The 15,743-nt window shown below is 47.6% G+C and overlaps 1 protein-coding gene across 3 annotated transcripts in view; it reads right to left on the reverse strand.

Annotated features, from left to right (window-relative positions):
• BCAR3 (BCAR3 adaptor protein, NSP family member) overlaps positions 1–15,743 on the reverse strand; it is a 184,827-nt gene that overhangs the window by 45,466 nt on the left and 123,618 nt on the right. Inside the window, exon 1 of one of the 3 annotated variants that reach the window (XM_019752649.2) lies at positions 2,171–2,751. The exons of the other annotated variants lie outside the window; for them this stretch is intronic. Within the exon in view, the coding sequence (XP_019608208.2) occupies positions 2,171–2,254 (84 nt within the window). The 5' untranslated portion in view covers positions 2,255–2,751. Of the gene's footprint in view, positions 1–2,170; positions 2,752–15,743 lie in introns of those variants that run through there. 3 annotated transcript variants of the gene reach the window in all.

Raw genomic sequence — 15,743 nt, forward strand, 5'->3', positions numbered from 1 at the left:
AACTGAACCCCTAATTTAAGTGGGAGTCAATAAAGCGACACAGCATTATCGTTGGGGCAACACTGGCAGGATGAGGGGTTTAAGCACAGGTGGACTTGCTTTCCCAGGTAACTCAGCAAAACAAGACAGGGAAACATATCTTGAGGGTCAGTGGGAAACCCCAAGTTGGGTCTGAAGGCTCCAGTTTCTGGTGAGGAGCAGGCCAGGCCCTCTCTCTATGCTATGAAGAGGCAGCAGACTGGGGGTGGGGTAGGACCTCTGGGCAGAAAGGAGGGTGTTTCAATCAATAGTCAACCACTCAGAGTGGCCGTGGTGGGGAGGGTAGGAAGGGGCTGCTGAGGGAGGCTGGTCCAGACTAACCCTGTACATTAGTGTACCTTTCTGTGCAGGCCTTAGAGGGCGTAATTGCAGAGGACCAGGGGGATCCAAACAGAATCTCATCACTCAGACCCAGATATTTATGGGCTGTTTCCTCACATACCAGATGCTGAGTCACACTTTTCTGAATTAGCAGAAGTTGGCTTATGAAAGGACTTCTATTTGAGTGAAAAACCGACTGCCAATCCCTGAAGTACACGCTTCCCTTTGGGACCTCCTGGGTTATCTTTGACAGCTTTAAAATACTGCTAATGGCATGACTTCATCAGCCCCACACTAGAACAATCCATATTTAGGCCAGAAACCACATGGTCCTCGTATCACCCCACTGGGCTCCAGGATAGAAAGGGACTCTTAAATCAGGGAGAAAACACATTTAACCAATGATTAATTTCTCACCCTCCTCCCAATTCCTTGACAAAGAGACAAAAATGAACTTTGCTGAATGGTTAGAAAGCTACTCTGAACATTGCAACAGGGCAGTAAAATCAGAAGCCCAGCTTCTTCTCATTCAGTGTATAGAATTTTTCTACAAAGGGGTCTTTCTCCCCTTAAAAAGTTTTCTTGTTAAATTTCCCTGAGAGGGCCGGCCCGGTGGCTCAGGTGGTTAGAGCTCCATGCTCCTAACTCCAAAGGCTGCCGGTTCGATTCCCACATGGGCCAGTGGGCTCTCAACCACAAGATTGCTGGTTCAACTCCCGCAAGGGATGGTGGGCTGCATCCCTGCAACAACTGGACCTAGAGCTGAGCTGCGCCCTCCACAACTAAGACTGAGAGGACAACAACTTGACTTGGGAAAAAGGCCTGGAAGTACACACTGTTCCCCAATAAAGTCCTGTTCCCCTTCCCCAATAAAATCTTTTTTAAAAAAAAGAGCTTTAAAAAAAAAAAAAAAATTTCCCTGAGAGATTTTTTAAAAAGCATTATTAAGAAGAAGCAGGATACCATAGCCCTGTTGTCGCTTTTCCAATGGCACTAAGTCCATCCCTCGGGAGAAGGAGCTCTGCTGTCAGGGTGGGAAGAATTCCTTGAGAGCTTTCCGACTCTTACTTCCCATGAATAAATGAGGTCCACAGTTACACTGGGGCTGACAGGATTTTTCCAAGGCAGACAAACCCCAGATCAATGAGAGCTTCTATTCATCTTAATTCTTAGCGTTGTCATAGGCAGGCGCCACAGAACACAGGCCACATCTAGAGTTAGTCAGATGAGGTTCTTTGAGTATTTTCATCGAAATAGTGTATTGACATATTACTCAAAACCTTTGGCCTTGGTCTTGTAACAAAGGTTAAAAATGGGAGCGGAAAGAAAAAGACAGTTCTGAATACTGAAATGGGTTGGAACCTGGCTGCAATTTGAAAGGAGCTATTTGGTGGTTTCTGTCCATTATATATGTTGTCGACATAATGGACCAGCAGGTTAAGGGCAGAGAGGGGCTCAGCCACCTCTCATTCATTATAAATGAGGGAAGAGAGAGAGAGACAAAGAGAAAGAAGAAAAATAGCACTGTTTTATTGAGCTACTTTGGTATAAAACTTCAGCCCAAGGAGACTGAACATGTCCTGAAAACTAGAGCTTCACCCCAAAACACAGATAAGGAGCCCCCTTCTGTGGGGCTGAATTCTGCCTCCAGGGGAGGTACACCACTAGGGGCTTATGAAGATCCATCAAAGAAGCACCTCTGTTTTTAGAGCCAGCAGGCTGCAAATTTTCTCTAGTGCCTTTAGGAAACTAATGCTTTCAAGGCCCCCAAAAGAATTTTAGATGCACCTTATCTCAAAACCACACCTACCTTGACTCCAAGGAAAGACTTGCGGTGGTAGAAGCAGCACAGAGCTGCCGAGAGGGCGTGGAAAGCATTGCATTCCTTAGGCATCTTTCAGTCTTCGGTCCCTGGACCATACACTTTCTTTAGGGTTAAAAGAAAGGGGGCTCGGGGCATTAGAGCCCCAATCCCTCCGCAGCAGCTGTGCTGCTCCTGCCCGCAGTCCGGAGGCTGGGGGAGTGAGCCAGCTCCTTCTCCCAGGCCAGGCTGGGACTTTTCCCCTTCGCTGAAGCCAATACGATCCACTCGCTCAATTCTGGCAGGCTGGTGTCCAGCCTGCCATGCACACAGTGCCAGAAATTCTCATGTGACCAGACTTGCTTTCTGATGAAATTCTAACCTCTTTTAGAAGAGGCTTTGGGCTTAGGCTGTCCCCTCAATTTAGAGACCCGGCAGAAATCATTATCCCCTAAGGCAGCCTTTCCCTCCCAGGGCTGAAGGCACCAGGCAATCGGCTCCTGGAGGCTCTGTTTGCTTGTTACCCTAACACCTCGGGGTTAAAGAAGCACACATCACACCACCTTGTGACCAGACAGAGGCTCCCTTGAGAAAAGGACCTAAAGGTGACCAGGGTGTGTGTGACTTTCCCGTCAGAACAATCCTAGAGGTCCTAAGGAAGCCAGGTAGGATCCCTGTCTCCACCCTCCCAGCCCACCCTGGAACTGTTTATTTTTAATTAGGATGCTCCTGGCAGCCAGCTTACAGCTGATAACGTTGGCACGGCCATCACTACTGGGAAAGCAATATTGCCTTTGGGGGTTTAATTAGCGAGTCTGTCAGCAAACATCCTGAGTGCCCCTGCCCTCCCCACCTGGTCGTGTAGTCTGCTGGGAGGAGGCGGGATGGGCTGCACAGTCTCTTCTGACTTAACTGTCTGTCTCACTCCCTCCATGTTAAATACTTCACTGTAATTACCCATCTTCACTTTAAGTGCCCACTCTGCCTAACCCAGATCCAGCACATAAGCCTCAGGTCCGACGAGACCAAGGGATTCTTCTGCGCGAAGAGGACTTCACCCTCAACCAAGAACATCCTAATGCCTTTAGGGGAAAATAATTGCCTTTCTTCTTTCCTTCCTTCCAGTAAGAGGAGATGCGTAAGGATTCTGGTGTTTTTCCTTCTTTTTTTCTTTTCTTTTTCTTTTTTTTTTTTTAAATATATCAAACCCAGGTTTTTTCCCTGTAGCTCTTCCTCTCCTGCTATTCCAAATATTAACTTTCTGTGGCTCTGGCCACCCAAAAATGGAATGTGTCCTGAAGCTTTCGATAACTTCACACAGGCAGAAACTTGCAATGAGGGAGAACAGAATCTATTCAGTCCAGAAAGGAACGACACCAGATGAGGCATGAGGGAGGTATGAGAAATATCCATGGGATAAGTGTCAACTCCTCAGGAGGCTTTGGCCTTTGGACTAGGTCAAGTTGGCCTGTAAAAATGGGGAACTGTTCATTCAATGCCCGGTGAGTAGCTTCTGGGTGAATGACTGCTATGGAGAGAGACAGGGGCAGAGGCTCAGCCTAATAACCATGTCCAACGTGGGGCTAGACCGGCAAAGGCTCTGTCACCTCAGGAACAACTAGGGGGGGCTGACTTCCTTTCTGCTCCCTCATTGGCTTCCTCCCTCCCTCCTTCTCCTCCATGGTTCTGGAGGTCAGATGTGCAGTCCTGGGAACTTCTGGGTCTTGGGGAGCCCTCCCAGCTGAGAACCCAGAAGCAAGCACCAAGGGTGGTAGAACTCATGGGTTTGGGGATTTGTTTTAAACTGAAGGGGCCCCTGGAGATGGTCCAGTTGATGGGTCAATACTGTCCTCCAAGGTCCATGTATTGTATCCACGAGGAAGCAGTGCTCTGTTTGCTCTCCTTTCTATTAGATGGGGTTCAAAGGGTAAATCCACATGAGCAGCCAGGGCCCACAGCCCCAGCAATTTCGTGGGGATGACTCATCAATCAGGCCAACAGCCAACAGGTAAGGGGCTCAGTCTTCACTGGCTATTCCTCTTCCCCTCAGGCTAAAAAAGAACTATCCCCTGCCTCTGAAAAGGGAGAGAAGCAGCTCCTTAACTCCTGCACAGAAATTCACTGAGCTTAGTCAGCCAAAGCCTCTGAATTCTTTACCCTACCCCCAGAAAGTGTGAATGAAGTGCATTCCTGAAAGAAAATATGCAAATAACTCAGACACGTAAATTACATGGAATTATGTAGTTGAGTGCTCCAGGGCCAGGGTAAAAGCAAAACAAAAGATGCCCAGGTCACAGCAGAATCGCAGCTGTTGTCCTCTGAGGCTTTCCCTGTTTACTCTAAGAAATGTCTCCCAAATGCCCCCAAAGTTGGTTCTGTCAGGATTAAAAAATGGGCTAATCTTATTAGGTAGCTGTTTCCTAAGCACTTTTTTATTTTTTTTGTTACACATCAAAAATAATTTCTGAAGCAGTGCTCAAAGGTTTTAATCAATTTTCTCCCAAAATGGCCAAGGAAAGAGACTAAAATAACATGTTGTTATTGCAACTAAAGATGATAATTGCATGAATTTGCAAAGTGCCCTTCACTGACTTGTTATGCTTTTGAATGTCTTCCGTCCACACTGATCAATTCTCCCACATTCTCCCCACAATGATTATTCTATTCTCGTTACAAAGAAACACAGGACCGGAGCAGCCCGTCACTCAGCAGAGAACAGACAAAGGACCAGGGACTCCAGCCTATGATTGCAGAACCTGGTATCTGATCACATGGAAACACAAGAAAGATTTTTCAAATGTCTTATAATTAAACCTGTTACTCACATAGCCTCATGAAAAGGCTGTGATTTAGTACACCGGGGCAGCGGGTCACTCTGGTAATTTGGTACATATGATTTAGGACCAGTCAAATATGGATTCAGGGTTTTCTAAACACCATGCCCTTCTTGGGACAGGATTCACTTTCGCTAAAGCAACTTCTGGAGACGGATGGACAGGGGCTGAGCAGGCCCCGCAGAGCTCTGGGAAAGCGCAGTGCTCTCTAGCGACCCCCTCTGGCCACCTTGGAAGCTCTCTTCTCTGCCCCAAGGGAAACACCTGTGAAAACAGTCAGGGCTGGGCAGCTAGGCGGACCCTTGAAGAAAATCCCCATTACCTCAGGTCAAATGTTGCCCATGCCATCTTGGAAGAGGGTGAAAGCAGGCCAGAGAAAGGCCTCTGCACAAGCATTGCCCTCAATGCCATTGTTTCCTTGGGTAGCCCTAACACTAGCCTGCCCTATTTAGTAACCATGGAAACAGGAGCTGCCTGCTAGCCATATTTCAAAGATGCATACTTCCTATCGGCAATAGTCCTTGGGCTGAGAGGGGCTGAAAGCAAGTACAGAGTCCCTTTCTCAAAGTGCCACAGTCCCCACAAGAAGGTCAAGCTACCAGTGAGGTAGACCTGCTTTCTGAAGTGGCATGAGGGGAGAGGTCTGTGGAGAGAAAGATGTGCCTTTCAGGTATCTTCTTTTTCTGTTTCAGGGCAATCAGGAAAACAATGTGGCCCATGCTCCCTGTTTCCCTTCCCAAAGCCAGCCCAGGATGAAGGCATTCAACTTGACATGCACTGAGGTGTTCTTGGTCATTGTCAAGCACTGGGGGGCCTGCTCCAAGGCTGCACGGCCTGGCTCGTGCTTGTCCACAGAGACTCACTTGGAACGTCAGTCAAGGGGTGAACACCACTCATCCTGGTCAAAACAACTCAACCTCTCCTGGCAACTACTGAGACTCTTCAACTCTCCAGAAAGATCGATCCTTGCTGGCTTTCTGTCTTCACTAAACCCCAGTGATCGGGTTCTCAGGGAACAAAGACAGCTTTAATGAGATAGGGAGTGAGGCCGATGCTACCAACTCTTTTTCCTGGTGTCTTAGGAAGTGGGGGAGATAAACCTTGATGGGCCCAATCCTGAATCTCGGAGGACACCCTCTACAGGCTCAACACCTACCTGGGAGGCCCTGGGCCAGACAGGGGACTGTTTATCAGCACCCCTGCTTCTCAAAGCTTCCCCGGTACCTGGCCTGTGTGGTTCTGCACACAGTAAACCAGGAGGCGAGGTGGGAGCGGAGGAGCTGGTGTGTCTGTCTTACCGCACACACCCTCACATAACAAGCAACAGGGCTGGAGGAGAGGCCGTCAGGGAAGAGGTCACCTCCTCATGCCAGGCTTGGCAGCTCGCTCTACAAGCAGTCAAAGACAGCTCAACACATTTCCCTACATGCAAATGTGATTTGTTCCTTGATCCAGAAAAGAATGCAAACTGGATGAGGAGGGAGGAGGGCGGGAAACACCAGCCCAGCTCTCTGGGCCAATGTGTATCACTGTGGGCAAGATGCTTGCTTGCACTGGCAAACACAGAGGGTGCATTTACGAGTCTTTGCTGTATACATGTCAGTCTGACAGTCCCAACCCCACCCCCCCGACCCCCCCAGATTCCTCAAGGGGATGAAAGAGTATGGCTGTTAAATGGTCTCTGTCCGGAAGCGGTATTGATCTGCCTAGCACACAGACAAAGAGACTAAGGACAGTGTTCACAAACAGATTTCTCTCTACTGGGCCTTATGTCTTCCCACAAATTTCTGTTTATCTCACTGGCTATTAAAATCATATAACTGCTAATGTGAAGCAAAATTAGGTGTGCACCTGGCCCTGACTCTGCTTTCCTGTGCTATCACATACAATTCCATCCCATTCATCCCTCCCCCACCATTTCCTTACGTCACTCCAGACGTCCTGTATCATACAAGCTTGATTTTTTTTTTTTTTTTTTTTTTTGGCATTAAGACAAGATTAAAAGAAGATGCACAGGGCGTAATTACAACCTCTCACACAGCACACTCAGACCTCTGGCAGTCTCAGCCTTCTTTGACAGTCTATGAAAACCATGGACCCTCCTCCCAGAACAAAAGGCATGCACTTGTAATGATTTTTACATATAATTTCAGGGATTCCTGTGTCCCCTGAAGCCCACCATACACCCCTGGGAGTCTCACCCACCCAAGATGATCTGCCACCCACCTCCCAAGCTCCCTTCTATTCCACACTCACTATGCAGGCATCACACCCAGATAGTCATTTGTTTCTTTTGTCATCATAGCTCCTAGGTTCTCCTTGCTATAAACGTTTCTCTTTCACCTTCTTCGCACTTTGGTAAGTGTGAGCTATATGAGCAACTGACAAGTGACCACAAAAGCCCCTCAGAGGCCCCTCTCATGCTGAGTGCTGTAGGGACAGGCTGAGGGGCAGCAGCAAAGCAAGAATGGCGAAGGCTCACCAGGCGGGACCAGCTGCACTGTCTCCCCTCTCCACTGCCAGTAGCTCTCCCATTTCACAAGCACTTCTGCAGAGTGGCATCTTCCAAAACTGAGCTGTGAGACACATATTTGCATGTCTCAAAAGTGACGCTGGGAGGTAGCAGAATAGAGGGAGAGCAAGGATGGGTTCAAGTCTTCACTGCATTACTAGCAAGCTGGGTGACCTTGGGAAATTTGTTAACCTCTCTGAGCCTCAGTTTCCTCCTCTGACTTACTAGGTTTTTGTGAGGATCAGGTAAGATAACACAGAAAGAACCTGGCACCCAACACACAATGGGAGCTTCCCTTCCCCTTCAAAGGAAGGAACAAGCTTCTTCTCCCCTGTTTGTTCCATCTGCAGGGAACATGCCCAACTGCACCCTAAATTTCTCTCACCCAAACATCGAGCTACAGGAGCCACACCCCTAAGGCGTGTGGACAGTGCCATCCTGAACTGCTGACGAGCCCCACCGAGTTATACGAGCCCCACCGAGTTATACGGTGACTCTTGAACCTTGAAAGCCGGGGAACAAAAAGAGTTTAAGAGGGTTTTTCTTTAAGCCTTAAAATATGTTTTAGCCTTTAGATTTTTAAATTACATATTAAAATTGCACATATGGTTTTAATCCCACTTCCTCAGATGTCTCAGGTGATTTTCTCCTCCAGAGTTTTGTCATTTGGGGAACTGTTTGTTTTAACAGGCAGCACGTGCGTCCACGGCCTCTGCCAACTCGGCCCTCACCCAGGGGTCTCCTGGCTCCATCCACAAACACCAAGCTCTTGATGTTCCACCCCTGTCTCAGACAGTCTGACTGGGGATCCTGTGTCCCATCCCAGGATCTGGGTCGCCCCCACACCAAGTTGGCTGCAGAGTTGGGCTTCAGCCTACGTGCTGCCTGGATGCCCTGCCTGGTGCTCCTGCTGCCTCGCCCCTGCCTGGATGCCCTGCCTGATGCTCCTGCTACCTCGCCCCTGCCTGGATGCCCTGCCTGGTGCTCCTGCCACCTCGCCCCTGCCTGGATGCCCTGCCTGGTGCTCCTGCTGCCTCGCCCCTGCCTGGATGCCCTGCCTGGTGCTCCTGCTACCTCGCCCCTGCTTGGATGCCCTGCCCGATGCTCCTGCCACCTCGCCCCTGCCTGGATGCCCTGCCCGATGTTCCTGCCACCTCGCCCCTGCCTGGATGCCCTGCCTGATGCTCCTGCTACCTCGCCCCTGCCTGGATGCCCTGCCTGGTGCTCCTGCCACCTCGCCCCTGCCTGGATGCCCTGCCCGATGTTCCTGCCACCTCGCCCCTGCCTGGATGCCCTGCCTGATGCTCCTGCTACCTCGCCCCTGCCTGGATGCCCTGCCTGGTGCTCCTGCCACCTCGCCCCTGCCTGGATGCCCTGCCCGATGTTCCTGCCACCTTGCCCCTGCTTGGATGCCCTGCCTGATGCTCCTGCCACTGGCCCCTGTCCCTTGCCTAGCCCTTCAGGTTCTTACCCTAAGACTAGGTCTTCCATGTAAGTCTAGATTTCCCAGAGGACCACCTCCCGTGTACCTGACTCCTTCATACTTCACTGGCCCATGTTACTGGATACTGATACCAACCATTTCTAAAATTAGAACCATGCCTGGTATAGCCCCTTGGACGCCATGCTGCCCAGCTACCTCTCTAGACTGTCTGTGTCCTCCCGTACTCTGCCTTCTGCCTGCACCTCGTCCTCTCTAGTCCCCAGTGGAAGAAATTACCAGAGTCACAGTGCATTCTTCCAATGCCACGCCACACCTATTAGCCACCTAGAAAGGTTACCAAATGTCTGAGTGGATGAAGCAGGCACTAAGGAATGCCCAAGAGAGGCAGGAATCCTGGGGCACAGGGCAGGGTTGGCACCAGGGGAGAGGTGGAGCCAGGACTAACCCACTCATTTCAGCCTTGAAAGCTTGCCTACGTAAAACAGAAAATGATCTTGTTAATCACCTCTTGTCTGTTTTCAAGCAAACTCCAACCACCTGAAAGAAAGATTCCAGTAGGAAAATATCCTTTCATGGCCATAAACTGATCACAAGCATTGTCATCTAAGTGACATACTGGTTCATTCTGCATCCTGTCCAAAAAGCTATGAGAACCATTCCAGACCAGGAGTTTTTAACCTGGGGGTGGGGCGGGGCTTCCATGAGCCACTGGAAATTGTGTACAAACTTTTGGCTGAAGGGTTCATGGGTTTTGCCATGGTCTCAAAGAGTCATGTGACCTAAAAATCCCCACTGATCCAGAAAGACTTTCAGTGGCTCTTAAAGATGTGGCTTCTTGCTTGATCTTCTTTCTAGTAGAGAGAAAAGCGAGGAGAATACCCCTGGCCATCAAGGACATGAGCAAAGACAGATGAAGTCTCCTGGCTACCTTGTCACAGTCAGGCCTTGGCAGGGCTGTGGTTGGTAAGAAGAGGACATAGAGAAACAGACGCTGAGGCAAGCAGTGCCACTTTCCTTCCTGCTATGGAATAGCTTTAAATGCTTGTAAAAGGAGGTGAACTCCTTCACCCAACAAGGTAGAAGGGCCTTGTTTGCATACAATACTTAATATTACCACTAAATGCAGAACAGCTACAAATTTGATTCTCAGCAATTGCTCCCCAACCACAGACTTCAGGGATGCCTTCCCAGAACACCACAGCAATCACAGAAACCTTTCCACCTTTCAACTGGGGCTCCTCACTTACCCCATGAGAAAGGCCCCCATGAGCCAGCATTTATACAGAGAGCTTTTATCACAGTGTCTTATTTAATACTCACACTAGGCAACACATATTATTATCTCCATTTCATATGTGAGATCAAACAGTTCTTAGAGTTAATAATTAAAACAACTGTGAATCAGAATGGCTGGATCTCTCGGATGTGCTAATGTAAGCATGGGTTCCACCCAGTTGCCTGGAATACCTTATCTTGTGCAAATGCAAAAGGCAGAATTGTGGCTGCTGCAACAATGCCCTCCCTCCAACTGAATGACATATATTCTTGGCAACACAGACAGCAGGTCTCATCTGAAATATCCCCAGTCAGAGATCCTAGTCCATTGATTACTTATGGGAAAGAGCAGGCCATGCACAGATGGACGCCGAGGCCAGAATCTGAGGAGAGCAGGAGGTAGCAAAGCCTATAGCAAAGGCGATGGCCAAAGGGCTAAGGGACTGCCTTTGTCATATATGGAGACGTCAACTGGGCCCATTTCTCTACAGGAAAATGCAGAGGGTGTGTTGCATGGGAAGGACCATATTGATTACCAGCCAGTTTCTTCAGTTCCTAAGGCAATCAACTGCCAAGTACAATGCCACCTACAGAAGTGACATCCAGAGGATCAACACTCCTGGTGCCCAAGGTGCAGACAATAGGTTCCTTTTGTCAGTGGTTCAAAGGACAATGCAATCTCTGGCCTTGCAGTGTGCACCCAGAGGAGAGGGAGGGCAGGGAGAGTCACCAGGCAGAGCAGCAGGAACTCACCTGGACCAATCTCCAGGTACACCACACCAGCCTCAGGGTTGGGCTACTTGTGACATCAAATGTGAGAATGTTTCCAAGGCCACACTATAAGGGGAACCCACAGCCCCCCTGTACTGCCACCTTCATCCCCACAACTTCTCTCTAACAATGTGGATCTGACAATTAAATTGGGAGGCAGTGGGTATCTAGCACACATAAATAAACCAAGAGGGAGAAAAACTAGAGTAAAATGAGTCTAGGACTTGAAAAGATCAAAAAGAAAATATCTCTGTCAAACCTAGTACTCATAGGCCAACATTTTACATATGTACCTTGAGTAGACAGAGACAATTAGAAAATACAGCCTAATATACTTCTGATCCTGAAAATTTGGGGGGGAGGGGCGCAGAGAATGATGTAAACAGCGAATAGTAGTTATTAAATTTAAAAGCTGTATCCCACGGCATGAGCATTCATACTTGCAATGATTGTGTGAGCTAATCAGAATACCAAACACTGAATGGTGCAGGAGTACACATGGGACCTAAGTTACATCAATCAGAGTCCTTCCCTGGGATTTTTCAAACCACGATGAGAGACAGATCTCCCTCTCCCCTTGGACCATAAGCCTTAAGATTATAGGCTAGAGCAGCCTACGGCCATGTATTCACACTACATGGAAAAGCTGATCTGAGAGAACGCAGACATATGCTGAGAGAAGCAAAGACTGAAAGACCAGAGTGTTTTCCTTCCTCAGAACAGTCATGGGCCCAGGCCACTCCACCCCTGCCCTTCCCAGTCGTAAATTCCCTAGCTCACATGTCAGTTCGAGAGTTTATAGGTTCACCTTATCAGTGTGAGATTAGGTAAAACTTGAGATCAAGATATAATACATTGTGTTGGGCTCTACTGGGGTTCACATGTATAAGACATGATCCCTATATCTGAGAAAAGCGAAAAAGGAGCCAACCTAAACTGATGTTACATGAAAACATGTATAATACACGCCCATGAATAATAGGGTTGTACATTCATGTTCCAGTGATGGGTGGAAATTAATGGTGTTTCACAGCTTATTCCAAGGACATTCCATTAAAGAACTGCATTGTCTTAAGTTTTCAAGGATAAAGCAGACGTGAATGTGCCTCTAGGAAGAGGGAGAGGGATTCATGGAGTTGGAATGTTCTGTGCCACTGAATGTAGGTGTGAGTTTTGCTCCCACACCCAGCACTCCTCCCAGGCGATGGGAAGCACTAACGAATGGCCCACTCAACCCTGCTCATGCAGACAACAGCATCATCGTAAGTTCCTGGAGGAGGTTTCCAAAGCTATTCTGTTCCGTGGGAAGACAGAAGACCTGATTCAGAAGTACTGGTTGAGACAGCTCCTTACTAAGGCCAGGTGGCCTTTATCAGGTACAACTGATAACCCAGGAGGGCAACTCTCATGACTTCTTTCTAGGTCAAAAGAAATTTGCATCATTCCTAAATTCCATTCGGATCTTCCCAAATTTGCTTCTCCTGTAGGTGGACATGGCCTGGAAGTAGCCTCAGAGCCCTGATTCTCAGTCTGTGTGGGCCGATGGGGCTTCCTTTGCCCATTGTTATTGCTCTATTTACCAGTGAGAAGCCCTAGCTCCAAGCCTGCCTTCCAGCATCTGGCTATTGAAGCGCTCATTACAATGAGCTCTGTCCTTGTCTGTTGGCCTCAGGTCCCATGTCTTACTCATCATCATCACTCTAGTGCCCAGAACGATGCCTGAACAGGACAGGGGCCAGTGAATGTTTGGAGATAGCACAAGGATTCTCAACAAACGCTTGGTAGTAAGATGCACAGTGAGTGTGCTTGCATACTTCCAGACGAAAGGTTCTTATGAATCAGATTTGCAAAAAGACAGGGGCCCTTCCCCCAAAACAGTTAAGAACCATGGAGGGAGGCATGAGACCTGACTTGCCACACGAGGGTCATGGTCCCCACTGGGTGAACCAGCCTTGCCCTCGCTGCGGCTGGATTAGCCCTCAGAAGCACCTCACTCTCTAGTCTGTGAACTACCTGGGTTCCCAAACGGGAGGAGGCCCCCAGACCACAGCGATTCCCAACTCCTACCACCTGCGCTCTGCATGAGCAATTCTTGAATATGCGTCAAACCAGGAGGTATGAGGAGGCTCCTTCCAGTAAAGACCATGAGAAGACAGAGGGGAGGAGAACTGGGCCATAATGGACTCAGCTGGACCACTCAGACCCTTTGAAACACACCCACCTGGGCCTGGGAAAAATAAGAACCCAACTGGAGACTGGTGGTCACAGGAAACAGTCCTCCAGCTTCATCATTTCTGCTGCACAAAAAGCTCTTTTGAGAGTGTGAATGGGGGCTTTATGTAGTAAGTTCTCATCCACAGACTAATATGTGAAATGGACTCTCAGACCAGGTTCCTGTGGCCTGGACACTGAGGTCATTCAAGAAACAATTAGATGCCATCTGGAGAGAGTTCGGACTCGAAAGGAAATTGCCTCCAAGGGCCAAACTGCATGTTCTCGTTACCAGGGTCTGACGCATCCTTCTCTTCATTGACATAAAGGGCGGGGGACAGCTCAGCCACCTAACCCACACTGGGAGCACGAATGGGCAAATGCAGCGGCAATTAATAAAAGCTTAAGGGTCAGGAGAACGTTCATTTTCAGCCTGCCCGGAGTAAATTTATCCCTTGACTGCACTTTCACATCCAAGCTGAGCATCCTTGCTACAAACCAGGCCTTGGCTTCACCAAGCTTTGGATTTTCACGGTTTTAATAAAAAGCAATTAGAGCAGAACAGCCACTGGTCCTGGCCCAGCTCTTCGCAGTATATAATGAGCAATGACTCGATCGTATGAAATAGAGTTAGTATTTACTGAGGTTTTACAATCCATTCAATTGTAAAGAGCAGGCCCGCAACTGAGGACCCTTATTTCTAGAAGAAATTCTCAATCTTTTTTTAAACAAAAATTTAACGTCTCTTCTCTATTAATAATCAGTATGTTTAGATAGACATGGCCTGGAAGTATCCTCAGAGCCCTGATTCTCAGTCTGTGTGGCCCGATGGGTCTTCCTTCACCCACTGGTACCATGAGTCTCTGAAAATAAGACCGGGTCTTATATTAATTTTTGCTCCAAAAGATGCATTAGGACTGATGTTCAGGGGATGTCCTCCTGAAAAATCATGCTAGGGCTTATTTTCTGGTTAGGTCTTATTTTCGGGGAAACGGTATTACTCTGTTTACCCCAATGAGGAGCCCTAGCTCCAACCCTCTCTTTAGATGTAAATGCAATTATTGAGCAAACTGGGTTTAAAAATAAAATAAAATAAAAAAAGCTTAGCTAGAGGAAAAACAAATATGGCCTTAGATAAACAGGAGGTGATGATCCATGTTTCAGCACTATATGTTTCAGCTTTATAACAGTTCCCAAGTAGCAGGAGACCCTCTAGGATGTCAGAGCTCCAAGTGTGGCCAGCGGGCCCACAGGCACCTTTCAGGAAGTCCGTGAGGGAGAAACCACTTTCATAATAATACTGAGACATCTTCTGTCTTCTTCACTGGGTTGACATTTATGCTGATAGAGCAAAAGCCATGATGGGTAAAACTGCTGGCATCTTAGCACCAAGCTAGGGAGAGTCACCATGGAGAAGCAGTGATTGCATTTCTTAACCACCATATTTTTAAAATGTATTTTTAAAAAATTTTTAAAATTTTAAAAATACAGTTCTTTAAAAAATAGCCAGTTTCACTTAAGAAGCTCTCGATGAAGCAGTAAGAATTGCTCACTTTGTTACATCTCGGCCCCTGAGTCCTTGTGTCTTTAACATTCTGTGACGAGACAGGAAGCGCACACAGCTCTGCTCCTGCATAGCCAAGCACACGGCTGTCTTGAGGGAAAGCAACTGTGAGATTAAATTGTGAGCTCAACTAGCTGCCTTTTCACGGAACACCGTTTTTACTTCAAACAATGGCTGACAAACTATGGCTATGCAGGCATGGATATTCATTTGGCAGACATTTTCTTTCAAATGAACAAAGTGAGCCTGTTACCTCAAGAACAACAACGGACAGTATTTGTTGCCAATGATAAAACCTGAGCTTAAAACTGAAAATCAGAATTTTGGAAAACTTGTATTCACCACCATGAGTCTGACAGCTTCCCAGTACTTTAATGATTTTCCTGATGAGTGGTGATATTAACAAATGTGAGTTTTTGATATTGTAAAGTGAAATGTTACCATTTGAAAGATTTGGGTCACTCAATAAACCAGTATTTTTCAAATGACCAATGCACAATGATACAAAATCGCACATGGGTAAAAGATCCTTTCCAACCGCCAGATAGACCAATGGATTTTAAAGAAATAGGATTTTTTTTTTAAATTGAGGAATATTGGAGAGCTAGGATTTTTTTTTTTTGGGGGGGGGATATTGGTGAACAGTGTGTTTTTCCAGGGTCCATTAGTTCCAAGTTGTTGTACTTCAATCTAGTTGTGGGGGGTGCAGCCCAGCTCTAAGTCCAGTTGCCGTCCTCAATCTTAGTTGCACCATCCCATGCAGGAATTGAAACAGCAACCTTGTTAAGAGCTCACACTCTAACCAACTGAACTATCTGGCCGCCCCAAGAAATACGATTTTTTAAAAAAAGTTCATTGATATGGTTTCAGATTCCACATGGCAATTAACATTTATGAAACTACAACTTTTTAGCATAACATTGAAGAAGAGTATTCCTAATTATCTAAAAAGGCTATTAAAATACTCCTGG

The sequence above is a fragment of the Rhinolophus sinicus genome, linkage group LG06 (genome assembly GCF_036562045.2).
Source record: "Rhinolophus sinicus isolate RSC01 linkage group LG06, ASM3656204v1, whole genome shotgun sequence".
In the NCBI taxonomy this organism is placed as follows: domain Eukaryota; kingdom Metazoa; phylum Chordata; class Mammalia; order Chiroptera; family Rhinolophidae; genus Rhinolophus; species Rhinolophus sinicus.